The sequence below is a fragment of the Schistocerca gregaria genome, chromosome 6, assembly GCF_023897955.1.
Source record: "Schistocerca gregaria isolate iqSchGreg1 chromosome 6, iqSchGreg1.2, whole genome shotgun sequence".
Classification (NCBI taxonomy): domain Eukaryota; kingdom Metazoa; phylum Arthropoda; class Insecta; order Orthoptera; family Acrididae; genus Schistocerca; species Schistocerca gregaria.
In genome coordinates, this window is record NC_064925.1 from 40687024 (window position 1) to 40709362 (window position 22339).

At 41.9% G+C, this 22339-nt stretch overlaps 1 protein-coding gene across 3 annotated transcripts in view; it reads right to left on the minus strand.

Annotated features, from left to right (window-relative positions):
• LOC126278137 (uncharacterized) overlaps positions 1 to 22339 on the minus strand; it is a 500725-nt gene that overhangs the window by 47591 nt on the left and 430795 nt on the right. For 2 of the 3 annotated variants that reach the window (XM_049978028.1, XM_049978027.1), the window contains exons 21-22: positions 14600 to 14838; positions 9248 to 9320 (exon numbers count right to left, since the gene is read on the minus strand). The exons of the other annotated variant lie outside the window; for it this stretch is intronic. In XM_049978028.1, the coding sequence (XP_049833985.1) occupies positions 9248 to 9320; positions 14600 to 14838 (312 nt within the window). The remainder of the gene's footprint in view (positions 1 to 9247; positions 9321 to 14599; positions 14839 to 22339) is intronic. 3 annotated transcript variants of the gene reach the window in all.

Consider the following 22339-nt stretch of genomic DNA (forward strand, 5'->3'; position numbering starts at 1 on the left):
TATTAAAAAATACACTGAGTACGCGTTACACACTTTATTTGCGGTTTACATTCAGTCACTGTATCACTCTGACTGCTCACACCTCAGTGTTTGTTTACATTAACTCACTGGACTACCTTTCCGGTTCGTCCCTTTGTCACTGATAAGACACTGGCGTTCGACCACCCGGGGGTTTCCCCACCAGTGGCGAATTCCAGAAATCACCAAAGAAGCATCGAATGGTCCACAATGTTCCAGAACATTCCAAAACACTGGAGAGCGTGAATAAAAACAAAAAGAGTTGTGTGTCGTCAAAGTCATACACTGACTGAATATCAATCGAAAATGGAGCGTGTGTATTTAATGTAGTTGTTCGTTAAACGTTGATCTGGTACCTTATTTAAATTTCAGACGATGTCCAAACGTAAAATGGGAGGAGATCTTATCAGTTCTGAAGCCGAATGGCGAAAAAGTCAGCGAAAAAACAAAACAGACGAAGATCGCGAAGCACGTTTAATTTAACAACGAACAAGAATGAGCACCGCGAGAAGCAGAGAAACCAAGGAGCAACGAAATGAACGGATCGAAGAATAAACAATTGCGACACAGTCTTATAATAAAAGACTGCGAACTCAAACCACCCATGAAAATATCACCCTACGAGAAGCGCGAACGAGGACCAGTAAACAATACAAACTGACAAATGAAGCATTCCACTACAACCCGACAAAAGAATGTAACAAACACATACACGTCATAACCAGAAAAATGAAAAACATCTGCCAATTTTGAAAACGAAAAAATTCAACAGAGAAACACCAAAATTCTCTTGCATGCATGGAAAAATTAGATTACCCCATCGGGAGCATCTCCGTGGGAATTTTTGCATTACGGGACCGGGGATACTCCAGAACCGAAACACTTTATCAAAATATAAAAGCGTACAATGCCTGCTTCCAGATGACTTTTTTGTCGTGACATCGATCAACACTAACAAAGGTGAAAACGATTATGTTTTTTTTTTTTCATCCAAGACAAATCTATCACAGCATGGGATCATTACTGACACTTCGCAACGTAGACCAATAATTTCTGCAAGTATATTTCATCTGAAATGAAGAAACACAAACTGATCAATGATACACATGTGTCAGTGGACTAAATCTAGATGTATCCCAAGATGTACAGAGGATCTTACACAAATTCAGTCAACTGATCCACATATTTAAAACAATACTAGATGGAATGATTTCTGATGACTGTAAAGTTATAATTCGAGCCGACAAAAGACCGCATGAACACTGAAAATACAAGCCGTGACGTAATTGTACAACGAAGAAGCGAAGTACTACAACGCATTGCAAAGACACACCGTTCATACGCTGCCCTTCAACAGCCATTAATATTTCAGCACGGAGAGGAGGGAAATCATTTTAATGTGAAACAAATCCAACCTGAAACAGGCGTCTAAACAAACAAAAAAATCACTTCCAAAGAGTTCTATGCTTACCTCTTAGTGATCAGGAACGATGAAACATTCAACCACATTCTCATCACTCGCCGTTTATTCCAACAATTCCTGGAAGATATGTGTGCAAAAGTAGAAGCGGAACGCTTGCTTTACATAAGACTGAATTAGAAGAAACTACCCACGGAAGAACACATCGAGACACAATCATAAATGACGTAAACATTGATGAAATTTGACACATGCACGAAAACACTCAGGATGCCATGACCTACATAAAAAGATATGCACGACACAATCTCTTCATAACATTCACATGCAACACGTCGTATCTAGGAAAACACTTAGGATACGGACAAGCCCGCATGTATCGACACGGCACAATAGCCCAAGTTTTCCGACAACAGCAAATAAGATTTATTGAAGTCATCAGAAGACACCACGTCTTTGGAACTGTCAGATGCCGGATGTACACTATCGAATGGCAAAAGCGGGGACTGTCTCGCTCACACTATCTTATACGGATACACGACAGAATTCATCCAACGGATGTCGAGAAAATCATCCATATTGAGTATTCCAGTCTTCAAGAAGAACCGCAACTGTACGGCATAGTAGTGAAAAACATGATTCACGGACCATGTAGGACATTAAACCCCAATTCATCATGTGTAACTGATGGAAAATATAAAAAAAGCTATATCTGGGCGACACACAAACTGGAGTTGATGGTTGTCCCAATATAGAAGATGGTAATCCAAAAATGGTGACTTCACAGCAAATTTGCGAATACGAGGCAGGACGAACTGGAAACAGATACTTAATGGGCAGTTCCAGGTAGCTGAATACTTTCTAGAGTGTTCCAAGCACATGTGATTCAACTATGTCTGTAAGAATGTGACCAAAGGCAGTATTTGAAATAGACAAAGAGAGCCAACAACGAATCAGATCCTCATGTACCAAATGAGAAGATATGTTAACAGTAACGAAGCAGTGTGGTGAATTTTCGGTTTCCCATACAGGAACGCGAGCCAGCTATGCAACATCTCACAAAAAACTGCAAGCGAGCCATCTCAGAACACAACATTATCACCTTTTTACCAACTGTGCCAAAACGACTGATTCGTGAAAAAAATTACTATACGTCGATGTCCCTAACTATCATACGTGGAACACAACAAGAAAAACCTTTCAACGATTAAAACAATGGATTCCAGTAGAAGATCATCTAAGAATCATGAAACTGTCACACTAGACCGAGAATAATCCATAAAACGGCGAACGCATCAATCTCCGGATGTTGCTACACGAAATAGAGGGACCAACAAGTTTTACAGATCTCAAGACTATTGACGGTTACCTACGCCTCACGTACAGAGAAGCAGGCCAATACTTAGGACTGCTGGAAAACGACAACCACTGGGCATTAACATTACCAGAAGCCTCACCCACAGCCTCAGCTGATCAAATGAGAGACGTATTCGCCATAATTCTGACAACACGTAACCCACTGAATCCAAAGCAGGTATGGGACTCCTTCAGAGTACGAATGGTGACGTACTGTACCAAACCCGACAAGCTCACAGTGAACTGAGCGTCGAATTCAACGATGTCATCTTCAGTGAAACACTGATTCGCCTACAGGATGGTTGTTTAGCAGTAAACAGCCAGATCTTAGTAGAACTTGGGATGAAAGCAGTACGAAAAGGTGCTATCAATATGCTAAACTTCGAAATTAAAAAGGAAAAAAGCTACAACATCTACGAACCACTTCAGTACATTGCCCGGGACAAACGTCTGCCGGCCGGTGTGGCCGAGTGGTTCTAGGCGCTTTAGTTTGGAACCGCGCGACCGCTACGGTCGGAGGTTAGAATCCTGCCTCGGGGATGGATGTGAGTGATGTGCTTCGGTTAGTTAGGTTTAAGTAGTTCTAAGTTCTAGGGGACTGATGACCTTAGAAGTTGAGCCCCTTAGTGCTCAGAGCCATTTGAACCATTTGACAAACGTCTCCTCAATGACAATCAAAAGGAAATTTGCGACGTTGTCATGAGCCGGATGGACAACAAAACTGGTGGAATTGTGTGCTGGACGCACCAGGCGGCACCGGGAAATTTTTTCTAATAAATCTGTTGCTGGCGGGGATACGTAGATCGCACTTGCACTGCCATCATCCGACATTGCAGCCACACTTACGGAAGGAGGACGAACTGCCGATTCCGCCCTACAACTAACGCTGAACATAGCCGAGGGACAATTCCCGGTATGTAAAATATCAACAGCATCTGGACGGGGTGAACTTCTAAAGCGAGCTAAAATTATCTTCTGGGATTAATCCACAGTGTCTCATAAGAAATCATTCGAATCTATGGACAGAACATTACTAGACTTGCGAAAAAACTTTGTTGTGATGAGATAAGCTCTACTCATACTTTCAGGAGATTTTCGACGCAAACCTCTAGTTATCCCCAAGTCAGCACCAGCAGACGAGATCAATGTATGCGTAAAAAATTACATCTCTGCCCACACATACAAATATTGCGCCTAACAAAAATTACAGAGTTGAACTATCGAAAGGTGAGACAACAGCGCATTGCTAAACAGCTTTTACAAAATAGGCCAACACACGTACCCTGATGACCAGGCGAGCGGTTTCATTAAACTTAACCGTGGTTTCTGTAAGATAGCCACTGCTGAAAAGGAATGATCGACCAAATTTATCCAAACATTGTTCACAACTATATCAATCCGGATTGGCTATTTGAAAAGGCATTTCTGACAACTAAAAATAATGTTTTCGATTATATCGACTTTAATGTTCAAAAGAAAACTGTCGGTAAAGAGACAGCATGCAAATCGAGCAACACGATCGTACGGAATTTCTTAACTCTTTGCGAATACCAGGAATGCCATTATACTACCTTCGACTTAAAATTGCACCTCCAGTCATGTTACTGAGACGTCTCCATTCACAGATATTATGTAATTGAACAAGGATGATCGTCAAACAACAATCGAATAACATAATCGAAGCCGAAATAATGACAGGAAAGTACAAAATACACACACTATTAATCCCCAGAATACCACTGATCTCTACTGAATTGCCATTCCAATTTAAAAGACTGCGATTCCCAAGCAAATTAGCCTGCAGTTTTTCAATTAACAGCGCCCAAGGACAGGCTTAAAAATATTGCGGCACCAACATCAAAGCGTCCTGCTTCTCTCATGGTCAACTATACAAAGTTTGCTCTCGAGTAGGAAACCGGAAACGTTTGTACATATATATCCTGGATAACAAAATGAAAAATGTTGCTTGTAAACAAGAATTGCATATAACTAGAATATGCTCCCAACAATTTTTTTCCACCTGTTACACTTTAAAGTTTATCTTTTTATTCCAAGTACCACACAATGTCATATCAATTCCCTACGCGAAGCTGGGCACCCCAGCTAGTACACAATAAACACAAGAATCAAGAGAGAAGAATACGACTGGAAGATGAAGAGTGAAGAGCTCGAACTGAAAAGGGTGTAAGACAGGGGTGTAGCCTTTCGTCCCTACTGTTCAATCTATACATCGAAGAAGCAATGACGGAATTAAAATAAAGGTTCAACAGTGGAATTAAAACTCAATGATATGTATTGCTGATGACATTGCTGCCCCCACTGAAAGTGGAGACAAATTAGAGATTTATGGAGTGAGAATAGAATATGGATTGAAAGTAAAACGAAGAAAGGCAAATGTAATGAGAAGTATGATGACAGGATGATAGGACATCTCTTAAGACATGAGGGAATAGCTTCCATGGTATCAGAAGGAACTGTATAGGGCAAAAACTGTAGATGTAAACAGAGATGGAAACAAATCCAGCAAACAAATGAGGATGCAGGTTGCAAGTGCCACTCCAAGCCGGACACTGTGCACAGGCAAGGAACACGCGACGGGCCGCATCAGGTCATCAGTTAGAGGACTGAGAACTCAAAGAAAAAAAAGAAAGAAACAAATTAATACATGATGGACGGAGGCAGTAGGTTAAGTGGAGTCGGGGCGCCAAATGATATGTGGCTCGTGAAAGAAAAAGAAGGATAGAGGGACGCCAAATGATGTGTACTGGTGAGGAAAAACATTGTCGAGACGGTCCTCCCCACAGTCATTGCGTGTCACGGCTCTGGCTTGCAGACATTTGACAGATCTGATACGAAAGACTCGAGTCAACCTGTCGTCTTTCTGCCTACCAACTGGACCACATCAGGAAAAGACCTGTCTTGTATCAAGGAACAGTCGGGTGGAGAAGACACATGAGGATGACATTACGAAGCTTCATAGATTTTGAGGCGATATTCAGAAAAGATATTGCTCGGATGAATAATGCTGACGTTAGTAACTGGTCAAAAAACTGCAAAGGGAATGTGAACAAGAGATAATGGATGGTTACCCCAAAGAAGAGTGAAACAAGAACGAGATGGGAACGAAGAACAAGACAAGAGATTATCAGCCATCAATGCGCTAGGTCAGAATGGATTGTATGTGAGGAAACTAAAGCGGTGGCATCGAAAACGAATGTCAGTCTGTCCAACGCCACAGTGGGGGTCAGACGTCAACAGCCTGCCGACATGGGTCGAGTGGGCTCCCTCTCTACCGTTGAGATAAATACAGCCAGCAGAGCTGTAGCAACATGCGTATCTCTGCTTGTGTGTGAGTTAAGGCCGTTGCCTCGTGCTTGAGTGTTCTCCAAATTCCGCTCGTGTCGAGTCAGCTGGCCATGTCGTTCAACAAACACCACGCTCCATGAGCACAGACACAATTGCGCACCCAGCCCATCCCAGTGGACAACGAAATATACCATCGAGGAAATGTGCAAAGAGGTTCTGAATACGCAATGGTGAGGTGTAAAGCGTTTTTCATTTTTCGTTTCTTTATTTTTTGAAGAGATTGTAAGGTAACAGAGTTAACACAGAGCCTGTAGGAACAAGAATATGAAAATACGAGAATCTGCGGTGCTGCCACGAAAGAAACATTAGCACAGAACTTGATGATCACTTAGCCTGAATACGATCGTTTGCTGAATATACACAGTGATTCAGAAATAACTGTACACACTTCGTGGGTGTTAGGTGTGCACAAGAATAAAGCTAAAATATTAAATAAAGATTTATCTGAACCTGCACTTTTATGTAGTAGAGATCACAAGGGCAACACAATCAAAGCAAAATTAATTCTTCTCAGGAGGTAGCGAGAAGAAGGGACCAGAAATTCAACATAACTACGTATTGTACGTTTACCCCAGAGTATGTTCAAAATGTTTTACACGTTGGTGAAGACAGTGACGTGATCGACGTCTCACCGCTCTAGAAATATTGTTGGCTCCGTTCATCTCATTCTGCACGCTTCTACAGCCATTACCATTAGGCTGTTCTACCTGTGCCACATTCTCAATTGCAACACCGTACAAGAGCTTCTTGACACAGCCCCATAGACTTCCACAGAGCTAAGGGCCGGAGATTTGGTAGGCCACGTAACTCGTCCTGCCCGAACTACCCAGTTATCAGGACAAGCAACCTCTCTTGTCTCCCAGCTGCAATGTGCATGAGCACTGTCGCGCATGAACCATGACTTGGTTCGTGTAACGAGTGGCACATCGTGAAGCAAACCAAACAATTCGTGTTCCAAAAAACTGCCGATGTACTCTGCCACTCACACGCAGCGCAAGAATATGTGGTGCGAGTAGCCGATTGTCGACTATACCACACCAAACTTCAAGCCTCTCACTGTAACTACGTGAAGATTATTATGTGCCCACTCGTGCATGGTATGAGCGTTCACGCTCCCCTCACAGATAATGAGGCTCACCAGCAGGTGAAACGAGTGGAATTGCTGTCTCCGAAGCAGGTGTCAAACAATTGATCGAGGAACCCGTACAGTGGCACTTACACGGCAGGTGCCTATGGTCTTCGTTTAACAGTTCCAGGATATTCTGAGCACCCGCTGCATCCGTGCCGACCACGAACGCCGTATTCCCTCAAAGGCCTGTCCACAGCCGTGAAAGTGTGTTGGTCTGGTACTCTGCTGTTTGGAAACATTTCCATGCACCATCGTATTGCTGCTCATGCGTTGCTTTCTGCTGACCCCTAAAGCATGTGCATATGTACAGGCGCATATGCATATTGGCCGTTCGAGTACGCCATAGTGGGCAACGATTGCATTCTATAAACTGCCAACAGAATGAATTTGCATAACATGTCTGGTGCTGCAGTAGTAAAACAGTGTCACAGAGTACAACGGACCAAACCAAAGTCACGTAAATAAGTGCTTCACGTGCCAGAATTAACTGAGCAGTGTAGAAGAGGGCACAAAGCAACATCACTCAGCATGCAGGTGAACACGATATGCCAAAAGCCTGTACTCAGCCATGATGTGCCGCATACTACAAATTACATTATAAATCGGAAATAAAGCAATTTCAGACAAAATTTTGTTTAACATTGAAGTATTATTTCGATGCATACATTACTTCCACGAAGTGTGTACAGTTAGTTTTCGATCACCCTGTATTGTGTAGTATCTTCAGCAATAAGAGGAAGATGTTTTTGTAATTTGCTTATTAATCAAATTAATAATCATACCGTGCTACAGAAGAATACTGAAGATTGCTACAGAAGAATACTGAAGATAAGGTGGATAGAGCACGTAACTAATGAGGAGGTATTGAATAGGATTGGGGAGAAGAGAAGTTTGTGGCACAACTTGACTAGAAGAAGGGATCGGTTGGTAGGACATGTTTTGAGGCATCAAGGGATCACAAATTTAGCATTGGAGGGCAGCGTGGAGGGTAAAAATCGTAGAGGGAGACCGAGAGATGAGTACACAAAGCAGATTCAGAAGGATGTAGGTTGCAGTAGGTACTGGGAGATGAAGCAGCTTGCACAGGATAGAGTAGCATGGAGAGCTGCATCAAACCAGTCTCAGGACTGAAGACAACAACAACAACAACCGTGCTCTCACATTCTTTGCTTATTAATACATAATGTTTTCATTAGCTACTACTCCTTCTTGATGAAAGGATAAAAAATGGAGATAACTGCTATTAAGGTCTTATCTGCTAAACGAAATTTGGTGAGAAATGGATATTGTAATAATGGTGCACGAGTGTTCGTAAGTCGTTAGCTTTGTGTTCAGTACTAATTCGTCGCATTTATATTTGTTTGACATTAAGGGCTTTTTTTCCTGCATGTACATCTCAGAAGAATAACAGGTGCATAAAAAAATTATTGCACCTGCAACAGATACACAAATGAAAAACGAAGACGCTCTCTTATGTGGTACAACAGTAGCACCGTCCATCATGCATATCACTTTGGTCTGTAGAACATGTATACATGTATGTATATGGAGATGTAGATGCTTAACAGTGTTTAAATGAATGACAGATTACCTCAAATGGGGTTTCGGTACGATTCATCTGTGTTCGAAAAGTAATTTGTTGACTTATCATAGAGACGTTTGTGATGGACAGGAACAGAAGCGAAAACTGATGTTGGCTGCCAAAACAGCACTAGACAAATAATGGACAGAAAATTATGCTCGTTTGAATAACTTATGCAGGTATCGTCTGTGTTAACCTGGTTATTCTCGGCACTTCCATATAATAGGAGAAACATACTACAAATAACAGCAGAATGTTTCACCACTTTTCAAATATGTGTTCTACAGTAGAGAGTCCTAGGATATTTCTACTATTAGTAACATTAACCTAATTAATATTAAAGGTATTGCAGTACGGCAGTAATAAACAATCATACCCCCTTCTAATGTGATGGCTTCCACTCCAGCAGGTTCTCCATCGATGTTTACTTCTTTATTACGAGTCTGGACCTAAATATAATAAAAGCTTCAACTTCATGTTGTGTTGGAAAATTTTATCATCGTAAATATTATCTCTAAAATTTGAAATTTGTTAGTTGTGAGGGAGGCACACACACACTCACTATCTTCCTTTCTCTCTCTCTCTCTGTTTCTCTCTCCCGCTTTTTCTCACTCTCTTTCTCCGTCTCATTCTCTCATCTCCCCCCCCCCCCCCCCCCCACACACACACATTCAAACTCAGCACTATAAAGGAGGTTTTTCTACACTAATTCCAACAGAAACGAGACACATACAGAATAGAGTTTGTAAGACTCATCTGAAAACGATTTCTAAGTGTTCTACTACAAAATAATTAGAGAGTGAAAAGAATTACACACAGTAATAAGTTGATTAGGCTGTGTATTTAAGTAAGAAATCGCTTTAATATGTGTTTCATTCTCTACATAGAACACAAACGCACTGAAATGAGCGTTTGCTGGGAGTCCCCCTCCGGGGTAGTTGGGCGGCGAAGTCCACGTCTTATTTCAGTCAATGCCACGTTGGGCGACTTGTGCGGGGAAAATCTCCAACCCGGCCAGGAATCGAACCAGGGGGGAAACCAGATGGCGCTATGACTGGCCCGCTAGATGGCGCTGCCATCGGTCACACGGATATCAACTAAGTTTTTTTTAAATAGGAACCCCCATTTTTATTACATATTCGTGTAGTACGTACATAAATATAAAAATGATTTAGTTGGACGACATTTTTGCTTTATGAAAGATGGCGCTGTAATAGTCACAAACATATGACTCACAATTTTAGACGAACAGTTGGTAACAGGGAGATTTTTTATATTAAAATACAGAACGTAGGTACGTTTGAACATTTTGTTTCGGTTGTTCCAATGTGATACATTTACCTTTGTGTGCTTATCATTTCTGAGAAGGCATGCTGTTACAGCGTGATTACCTGTAAATACCACATTAATGCAATAAATGCTCAAAATGATGCCCGTCAACCTAAATGCATTTGGCAATACGTGTAACGACATTCCTCTCAACAGCTAGTAGTTCGCCTTCCGTAATGTTCGCACATGCATTGGCAATGCGCTGACGCATGTGGTCAGGGGCTGTCGGTGGATCACGATAGCAAATAACCTTCAACTTTCCCCACAGAAAGAAATCCGTTGACGTCAGAACCGGTGAACGTGCGGGCCATGGTGTGGTGCTTCGACGACCAATCCACCTGCCATGAAATATGCTATTTAATACCACTTCAACCGCACGCGAGCTATGTGCCGGACATCCATCATGTTGGAAGTACATCGTCATTCTGTCATGCAGTGAAACATCTTGTAGCAACATCGGTCGAGCATTACGTAGGAAATCAGCATACATTGCACCATTTAGATTGCCATCGATAAAATGGGAGCCATTTATCCTTCCTCCCATAATGCCGCACCATACATTAACCCGCCAAGGTCGCTGATGTTTCACTTGTCGCTGCCATCGTGGATTTTCCGTTGCCCAATAATGCATATTATGCCGGTTTACGTTACCCCTGTTGGTGAATGACGCTTTGTCGCTAAATAGAACGCGTGCAAAAAATCTGTCATCGTCGAGCAATTTCTCTTGTGCCCAGGGGCAGAACTGTACACCACGTTCAAAGTCGTCGCCATGCAATTCCTGGTGCACAGAAATACGGTACGGGTGCAGTCGATGCTGATGTAGCATTCTCAACATCGACGTTTTTGAGATTCCCGATTCTCGCGCAATTTGTCTGCTACTGATGTGCGGATTAGCCGCGACAGCAGCTAAAACACCTACCTGGGCATCATCATTTGTTGCAGGTCGTGGTTGATGTTTCACATGTGGCTGAACACTTCCTCTTTCCTTAACGTAACTATCCGGTGAACGGTCCGGACGCTTGGATGATGTCGTCCAGGATACCGAGCAGCATACGAAGCACACGCCCGTTGGGCATTTTGATCACAATAGCCATACATCAACACGATTTCGACCTTTTCGGAAATTGGTAAACAGTCCATTTTAACACGGGTAATGTATCACGAAGCAAATACCTTCCGCACTGGCGGAATGTTACATGATACCAAGTACTTATACGATTGTGACTATTACAGCGCCGTCTGTGACAAAGCGAAAAAAGTGGTCCACCTAAAACATTCATATTTCTTTACGTACTACACGAATATGTAATAAAAATGGGGGTTCCTATTTTTAAAAACTCAGTTGATATCCGTGTGACCTATGGCAGCGCCATCTAGCGGGCCAACCATTGCGCCATCTGGTTTCCCCCTTCAAGCTAGACGAGTTTCGTTCTTTGTAGTTTTTTCGTTTCGTTTGATGCTTATTTCGTGAGGTATTTGGCCCAATGGACCACCCTGTATAAACCTCAAGGGTTCTCAGCATATCAGTGCTGCATCTCTAATTAATTTTACTGTATGACAGACAAACAAACTGTTACAACTGGTGTGATAATCCAGATTTGAAATGCAACTGGCTAACAGAAAACAGTGACATGAGTTGTATGAGATCTACAATGAATAACGTGAGTGCCATCGTGCCATAATCAAGTGATATGAAGTGCTTATTTCTCTCGTAAGAACAAAATATTCGATATTTGTTCCTGTTCGTTTAATGAAGCATATACATTATATGAACTCACGATGGCTTCATACAAATACAAACACAGTCATTTTTCCTATTTCTACTGGAGCTATAATTTTTCATCCACTTTATTATAGCTATGCAGAAATATGATTTGGACAACAGTCTTTTTTATTGGGAGATGAATCCAAGTCAGCATGTTTGAAGATGTGGTATATTGTAAAGTCAGAAAATCTCAACCTTCTTCATAATATCTGTGGCCCAGAGCCACAACTGTGTTTATAGCAGTAGACATGTTCGATGACTGAGAATTTGTATTCCAGTAAATCAATAGAGCTGGGTAATGGGTGTAAAAACGTACCTATAAAACTACTTCCTAGAACCTCCAAGTGATTTTCTGCAGCAAAGTGATAGCGGTCCCCCCCTCTAAGGTCACTTCACAGCCCACAATGTAACACAAGTAGAAAAACGTGATGACACAATTACTCGTTGTACTGTCGGACTGTTGATTATGAAAGAACTGTAATCTCCTCCAGTATGGAAACCTTTATTCTGTACTACATTTTGACAAATATGTATCAGTTGTGTACTGTAGATATGTTTATTTCTTACTTTTTAATGTGTAGGTATTAAAAAATTGTGGTAAACATATGTATTCAATATAGGAATACTAACTTGTAGCTCAAGTGCATCGTTTGCTAATATAGGGTGTGGTCCAGAGAAGAGAGTTCCAGAGTACAAAGAAACACATCAGAGGAAAGGAAATGCAGTAGCAACCTGACTGTAGCAGATGTTGAGAGCGAGCATCTTTCTACAAGTTGGAGCAGCTGCCCATACAGCCGACTGGACCTTGAATCACGTTTACACAATCCTCACGCCCGGCAGAGTTGTCAGCAGAGGCCAGTTTGGTCGCGGCCCCAGATGGCCACCCAGGTCACCTGATGCGTCAGTGTGCAACTACTTTGTGTGTGTGTGTGTGTGTGGGGGGGGGGGGGGGGCTCAAGTCTAAGGTGAATCGCAACAACCCCCACAGTCTTCAAGAACTGCAGCAGAACATTTGGGTGAGACTGCAGCAATTCCAGGAGTGCAGCTTCAATCCGCCTTCAGCAACTTGATTCCCAGGGCCCAAAAGTGCCAAGAGATGAATGGTTGTCATTTTCAACACCTGCTATAGTCAAGTTAGCACTGTATTTCCTTTACCCTGCAGTGTTTCGTTGTAACCTGGAACTGTGTTCTCCAGGCCACTTTTATTTGCCCCACCCCATATTACCTTAACAAATTATTAATTTCTGCAAAAAGGATCCTTTATTTTGAAATGCATACTGGTGAAACGAGAAACATACACCATTAAACACCTAGAAAATTATGATACTCTCTTAAACGTCTGTCCTATAAATCAGACCTTTCCAAACTACTCCACATGGTGACATCCTTCTTATTCATACAGTATCACGAGAAACCTTTTCACTAACATTAATAGAAGACATTCTGGTTTAGTAAGTGATATTTTAAGGAAATATTTCATTTCTAAGTACAGTTAAACTATACATTAAACAGCTTTTCATAGATATAAAATTTTTCTATACTTTTACAAATTTATTGACTTGAGTGAGCTTGACGAGAATTACGAATCACTTTTATATTATCACGGTAGTGGGGAAAATTCACATGAATAATTTTCACGGACTTCCACATTTCATTGTTTTTATATTTCTCCTGACAAAAAACATATCTTCACACGAATGTACTGTATAAAGGAGCAGCAAAATGACCAATGATCCTTTACTTAGGTTAGGGTAATCTTGCTGAAGGGAAATCCAGAAGTTGTATAAATCATGTTCATGGAATTCAAATTTTAATGTGCGGTTGTTCTTCATATCTGTCAACTCCTTCTTTTTCCAATAAGTTAAAGTTCTAAAGTACTGGAGTACGTTAAAGGATTTTTTTTCAGCCAACCATACCTCGACTTTATCTTGTAAGGCTACAATTTTGTCTGTGGTGGCCTTGTGGACTAGCATTTGTCTTGTTTATTATTTCATATAAATCAGAAATGGAAGCTAGGTTTGTGCTACGAAGCTCGCCTTTTAATGTATCCGCAAACTCCGTTTTGTTTTCTTCCTTAAATAAATGGAGTGTTGTACCCCTAATTTAGTAGACACGAGTAAGTATTCTCCCTCTTGAGTCACAGAGGGCTTCTGTTTGAAGAAGGGGGTAATAATATTGTGTTCCTAGCTCGTCACACATTAAACGAAAAGTCTTGGCTTGAGAGCTCCGTTCTTAATGTAATTTATAATTTAAAAGTTTTGCCCCCACCTGATTTCAAATACTTTCCAATGACCGTAACACCACTGATGCTGCTACCCGGCATACAGCTTGTAAAGCTCTGTTGTGTATTACAAATTTCGCATATGCTGGTCTCAACCTACAGACTAATTTCAGAAGTGTACTACAGGGTCAAGATCAATATGCTATAGATTTCCAGCCATAAATTTTGCATTATCAGCGGCACAATTTAGTTCACTATTTGTACCTAGAGCGACAGGTGTAATTCATAGACGAAAGAAGGAAACATGTGTTAAAATAGTTTTGAGCAATTGAATAATGATGTTTTGACAAAATATCTTAAAGAAAAACGTGCTCTTGGGTGAATTATACAGCAATGGTACACATTCTTCTTACCTCAAAGTGGTATTTCCTTCCTGGTGAAAGACCAGAAACAGTATAACAATAGAGATCGGGCCAAGCACCACAACGTTTCGGTTCCGTTATAAGTTTCCTGTTACGGCCACTGTCTTCTATACTGTACGTGATAGTGAAGTATTCAATATCCCCGTACGTGTTGAGTGGTGGAGACCACCTCAAGCCAACCATTCTGCGACCTCTCTTGTACACACTGAGTGACTGCACTCGTTCAGGAGCTGGAAGAGGAGAATAAAATAAAAAAGAACGCGTATGTGTGAAAATAATATAATCCTGCTAAATGTTTCGAATTTAACAAGTTTCTTTCTATTTCTCAGCACTCCAGATCACGACCACATCAAGTTACGGCCATACACCTCAATTGTAAGGGCTCTGTCGTGTCACAGTACAGACAACCCGTACATATACATTGCAGATTTCTAGACTGTAGTAAATTATCAGACATAGTGGCCACGTCTACATCTACGTCACTACTCTGCAATTCACACTTAAGTTTCTGGCAGAGCGTTCAACGAACCAACTTGAGGCTATCTCTGTAGAGATCCACTCTCTAACAGCACATCCGAAAAGTGAACACATAAATATTTCTGTACGAGCTCTGATTTCTATTATTTTATTGCCATGATCGTTTCTCACTACGTAGGATGGCGTCAGTAAAATACACTCCTGGAAATGGAAAAAAGAACACATTGACACCGGCGTGTCAGACCCACCATACTTGCTCCGGACACTGCGAGAGGGCTGTACAAGCAATGATCACACGCATGGCACAGCGGACACACCAGGAACAGCGGTGTTGGCCGTCGAATGGCGCCAGCTGCGCAGCATTTGTACACCGCCGCCGTCAGTGTCAGCCAGTTTGCCGTGGCATACGGAGCTCCATCGCAGTCTTTAACACTGGTAGCATGCCGCGACAGCGTGGACGTGAACCGTATGTGCATTTGACGGACTTTGAGCGAAGGCGTATAGTGGGCATGCGGGAGGCCCGGTGGACGTACCGCGGAATTGCTCAACACGTGGGGCGTGAGGTCTCCACAGTACATCGATGTTGTCGCCAGTGGTCGGCGGAAGGTGCACGTGCCCGTCGACCTGGGACCGGACCGCAGCGACGCACGGATGCACGCCAAGACCGTAGGATCCTACGCAGTGCCGTAGGGGACCGCACCGCCACTTCCCAGCAAATTAGGGACACTGTTGCTCCTGGGGTATCGGCGAGGACCATTCGCAACCGTCTCCATGAAGCTGGGCTACGGTCCCGCACACCGTTAGGCCGTCTTCCGCTCACGCCCCAACATCGTGCAGCCCGCCTCCAGTGGTGTCGCGACAGGCGTGAATGGAGGGACGAATGGAGATGTGTCGTCTTCAGCGATGAGAGTCGCTTCTGCCTTGGTGCCAATGATGGTCGTATGCGTGTTTGGCGCCGTGCAGGTGAGCTCCACAATCAGGACTGCATACAACTGAGGCACACAGGGCCAACACCCTGTATCATGGTGTGGGGAGCGATCTCCTATACTGGCCGTACACCTCTGGTGATCGTCGAGGGGACACTGAATAGTGCACGGTACATCCAAACCGTCATCGAACCCATCGTTCTACCATTCCTAGACCGGCAAGGGAACTTGCTGTTCCAACAGGACAATGCACGTCCTCATGTATCCTGTGCCACCAAACATGCTCTAGAAGGTGTAAGTCAACTACCCTGGCCAGCAAGATCTCCGGATCTGTCCCCCATTGAGCATGTTTGGGACTGGATGAAGCGTCGTCTCACGCGGTCTGCACGTCCAGCACGAACGCTGGTCCAACTGAGGCGCCAGGTGGAAATGGCATGGCAAGCCGTTCCACAGGACTACATCCAGCATCTCTACGATCGTCTCCATGGGAGAATAGCAGCCTGCATTGCTGCGAAAGGTGGATATACACTGTACTAGTGCCGACATTGTGCATGCTCTGTTGCCTGTCTCTATGTGCCTGTGGTTCTGTCAGTGTGATCATGTGATGTATCTGACCCCAGGAATGTGTCAACAAAGTTTCCCCTTCCTGGGAGAATGCATTCACAGTGTTCTTATTTCAATTTCCAGGAGTGTATTATTGCATTCAGAGGAGAAATTTGGTTATTTAAGTGTCGTGATATGTCCTCGTCTCAACGAAAATCATCTTTGTGATAATGATTGGCACCCAACTCTCATATCATATGCGTGAGGCTCTTTCGCATTTTTCTCGAGAGCTGTCCTGATTTGGACTTTTTCGATGTCCTCTGTTGATCCTATCTGGTAAGAATGGCATTCTGCACAGCAGTGCCGTAGCATATGCCGGAAGTATTTAGTGTGGACAATATATTTAGTAGACTTATTGCGTCTTGTAACTGTTCTGCCAATAAAATGCACTCTTGCCCACAGTTTTATCTATGTAATCGTTCCCATTTAAGTTGATTGTGATTGTAGTTCCTCGGTATTTAGTTGAATTGACATTTATAATATTTGTGTGATTTATCATGTACAGAAATGTAACGAGTTGATTTCAGTATTTATGTGAATGCTAGATATTTCATTTGTTTCCATTGATTACTACGAAGTGTGACCTTTCTGACAGGAAATCAGAAATCAAGAACTGTGTCGCATAACACTGACCATACCCCATGGGCACGTAATATGATTAGTGGTCTCTTGTGAGGAATGGTGTCAAAAACAGTCTGGAAATATAGAAACATGGAATCTGTTTGAGATCCCCTGTCGATAGCACTCATTACTTCGTGTGAGTAAAGTACTAGTTGTGTTTCATAAGTACGATATTTTATGAATCAGTGCTGACATTGTGTCGATAGGTCGATTTCTCTGAGGTAATTCCAAATGTTCAAAAACAGCACATTTTTCAAACTTCTACTTGCAGATCGACGTGAGCGATATGGATTTGTAATTCGGCGAATTACGCCTATCTCCTTTCTTGAATATCAGTGCAAGCTGTGCAACTTTCCAGTCTTTAGGTACGGATCTTCCGTCTAGCGAGTTACTGTAAATGATCGCCATGTACGGAGTTATTTTATCAGCATAATCTGAAAGGAACCTAGTAGGTATCCAATCCGAACGGAAAGGTTTTAGTTCATTCCTTCTTCTAACAAAAGGTTTCGGTAAGATAATTGAAAAATATTTCAATAAAAAGTTTTTAAAAAGAGAGGGATAGTAAGTGAGGGAAAAGGTACTGTAAGAAATTAAAGCTCAACTCTCTAGCTTGTTTCATGTTACATAAACCAGAAATATCCATTGTGCACTCTCTGTGTGCTCAGATCTGGTATGTACTAACATTTCCATTAGCACCAGCAGCTCGTATGTGATGTGTAATTTTGACTTGGAAGTCGAAACAATATACCAGTATTATTAACCACTACATCGACATCATGTATACCATTTTCCGCTAGCCACATAATGGTGTGTGACGGAGGGTAATTTTGTGTTTTAGCCGATTTATTCCAAAAAGAGAACTGCCGGCATTGATTCCGAAGATCAGCATTTTTTCCCATATCTGCTAAATTAGTTAAGAAAACAGAAAGAATTATTTTCGGAGACATTTGAAGAGACTGAAATTATTAACGAGTAAAGATTATGTACAGTGAACAGCAGCCGGCCGGAGTAGCCGTGCGGTTCTAGGCGCTACAGTCTGAAACCGAGCGACCGCTACGGTCTTATGTTCGAATCTTGCCTGGGGAATGGATGTGTGTGATGTCCTTAGTTTAGTTCGGTTTAATTAGTTGTAAGTTCTAGGCGACTGATGACTTCAGACGTTAAGTCCCACAGCGCTCAGAACCATTTGAACCAAGAGAACAGCACCGCAGTGACAACACTGGACGTTTGTTTGCTCTCTGAACTTTCAGCGCAGTGAACGCTGCAGCCGCAGTTGACGCTGGCCGATAGCCAGTTGTTTGAGTGACTCTCGAAGGGAATTTCAGTCAGAATCTCTGGTTTCTCCCACAACTAAGCCAGCTGGGACAAGCATCATTACATTTCATACAATCATTAATTTGCTTATTGGCAGATATACGAGAGAGATAATTCAATTCAGAACCTTATTAATCCAACTGGAGATAAAGTGATCCACTAAAAACGTAGGTTTCGGAAATAATCATCGTTGCAGCTTGTTGTGTAGCGCTGTGCACTGTGATTTTTTGTACGATTCGCACGCATTTTAAAGCATATTTCTTTACGTTTCACCCAAAGTGAAAAGTGACGATAAAGCAGGCTGCGTCTAGTTATACCGAGGTTTCCTGCCAACTACGCGGATACCAGAGTGTCCACAAATACGATAGCTGACTCATCATCTTCAACGAGAAAGCAAGAAATTTGTACTCAAAATTTCACCACCGTACTAGGGCAAGGAAAAGGAGGTCGGACACGCTGCCTTGTCGCGTCATACAGTATCCAGGTTTGCGGGGCATTCAGATGTGCCAACAGGGATGTGAGGGCAGCCGCCCTCGCCGTCAGGATCGCACTCGGCCAGGTGTGACCATCACAGGTGAGAGTCGCCGTTTTGTGTACCAGACGCATCTTAAGCTCTTCACATCAGCACCTGACGTCCAACTTTCTGCGTGTCGTCCTACACCATTGGACAGAGAGTAGCAGCGGATCGACTACAAAATTAGGCTACCATTAACACCACATCTGCGTTTGAAATGATTCCATGACAGGAACCATGGACTGCAGATGAATGGCGTCACATGGGGTTCTGCAATACCACAGAGGACCACAGTAAACGAATGAGGTAATGACGCGCAGAAAGCGAGCATCCTTCCAGTGTGTTGGAGAGGCACAGTGACCCTACTCCTGGCGTTAAGGTGCAACAACCATCAGCTGTGACTTATCGTCTTGGCTCGTAGCGACCGAGGGAACTCTCGTGGCACAACAATACGTCACAAACAAATTGGCTCATACTGCCAGGTTACATGCAAATCTGATTGGTATTGTAATGTCAAAAAAAAAAAAAAATCGCATACACTGTCAATCTGTGAAGGTCCAATTCGTTTTCTCCACTTTTTTTTGGCAATAGCATATACTTCTTCAGAGCTTTATCATTTTTATCAAGCTTTTTCCCATTTTTCCCATTAGAAATGTACAGGTGCATACGCAGTGCTAAAACGCAATCGATTTGTGTAACTAATGAAATTAAAATATCATGTAGGAGAAAACAGGTGCTGTGTTATAATATGATGGATAGTCAGGGCCCTCTAACAAATTCTTCCTACAGACAATTCTGTGAGATGCTGAAGAAAGGTATCAGACGTTAGAACAAGTGAGTAAAAAGCTCTCAGAGAAAAATTGAAGGTAATTGACCAACTGTAATTAGTCAGCTGTTTCAGAAGTGACGAAGAAAGACATCAGATATTAGACCAAGGGAATAGAAAGCTCCCACAGAAAAATTAAGGCTAAGTGATCAATTGTAATAGAGGTATGAGGGCAGAATGTGTGTGCTCAGTGTATTAAACTTCTCTTTTGTGAGAATGAAACTGTTAACGACTTCCTAGAGTTTCGTAAAATATAATAAGAGACGGCAAGTTAAATTAAAATTTTTATGCTAAGGTAAGTATGTAGACTTACTGTACCTGCTAGTCCAAGACCACTACACCACATGCAACCAAAGATAAAACAGAATCAGTTGTTACACCGTTAAAGAGCAAGAATCTTCAATGGTGTAACGAAATTTCAAGTAGGACTGTGAAGACAATGTATCCTACATTGCTTCTGTACGCAGAAACCTGTCCAATGGGTCTTTCAGATGTCGTCAGTTTCCTGACATATTGAAATATTCCGTACTGAAACCACTTTATAAAAAGGGTGAAAGAGATAACGTGCATACAGTAACATATGTTATTGTGAAAAACGTAGAATATAACACAAATGATGTAGCTAACAGGGTAGCCAACAACATCAGAATGTGCCTTCAGAAAAGAGATTAATGCTTGACTATAATAAATTGCAAAGAGTACAGTTTCTGACACGGAACTCTCGTAGTAGTAAACTTTACCGAACAGTTCGTAAACTCGATTATTTTAAATTCTTAAAATTGAGAAAAGCTGGAAGAATATCTTTCGAGTACCACGTACAAGAACTCACGCGGAAGCTGAACGATAGAATCTTCACCATGAGACTGACCTCCACTGTCACGAACAGTGAAACACAAAGTTCGCTTACTTTGTTTACTTTCACTCTGTTATCAAATAATTGGGTGATAAGACAGATTGACAATATCAGTTCGCAAACGAAGTGTAGGTCGTATTTTAGGTGTTTCGGAATTCTAAATTTGCAGTTACTGCACACAAATTCCTATCGTGAGATATCTTATTGGCAATATTGACTCATTAAAATGAAGCTGGAACTACATTCAGTGAAAACTAACACGATATACACTTGGAAACACATCCTGAACTGTGCAGATATTTGAGCTCTATTTAGCAGGTTCTGTTCTCAACAATCGTCCTGTAGCGCTGAGAGCAATTGAGAGATAAACCCCAAATATTCAAATCGAAGTTGAAACATTTCTTATTGGCATATTACTTCTATTCTGTACAGGAATTCCTCGCAGCAAACGAAAACTTTTTTCTGACACGTGTTGTATATTCTTACAATCTTTTTAACATTCTGCAAAGGTCAAGAATTCTTAATTTAATGAACTGTAGGAGAAGTGCGTAAGAAAATTTATAGAGGAAAATATATAATTAACAGACCATTTGAAAGAAGAGAGAGCGAAGATGATCTGTCAGAAGGCTTGCACAAAAAAGCGACAAAAATTGAAGTGGTTATAATGAAAGAGAATAGTTATAACTTTGAGTTATTGGGCTATTCCATATACTACAGAGAAAAGAGATCTGAGTCAGTTTTGTATAATTCTGTGGGTAAATTAGCGCTTTCAGCAAAGTTAAGTGGAATAATCATATGTACATTCTGTCATGATAAGTTTAAATTTTATGTTGTACATTCGTCAATAATATTCATAGAAATAAATTGCTACTGCTACCAAGTGTCTGTGACTAAAGGTACCTACAGAGGTACGCCAAAAATAAGTAAGTGAAACTCTCAAAGAAAATTATAGCCTGTAAAACTTTAGTAATTAGTATTATAGCACTGTGTTAAAAACTTGTTCCAATGTTAGGCCTCAACTGACTGACATTGAGGAGCAACGGGATTAAAATCCACATCTGGCCATCGAGATATGGGTTCGCCTTGGTTTACAAAAATCATTAATGGAAATGCTGCTATGACGAATGCATTGGATTTCCTTCAGCCATCCAGTTTGAGCTTCATCCTTTACCTCCATATCATTGATAGGAAATTAAAAGTAAATTTGGCTTCATCCTGACAGAAATCATTTTAAAATTTCTCCTTCGTCGGACCCGCGTGTCGCCACTAGCAGTGATTGCAGACCGAGCGCCGCCACACGGCAGGTCTAGAGACTTCCTAGCACTCGCCCCAGTTGTACAGCCGACTTTGCTAGCGATGGTTCACTGACTTCTACGCTCTCATTTGCCGAGACGATAGTTAGCATAGCCTTCAGCTACGTTATTTGCTACGACCTAGCAAAGCGCTAGTATCTGTACTATTGATATTGTGAATCAAGTACCATAAAGAGCGACGTTCGTCATTAATGGATTAAAGTTAAGTATTCCATCAGCTACGTCCGTTTTTCGCACTTCTAATTCCCTTGTCATGTTCCAGACCTCACGCCAGCCTGCGTGAG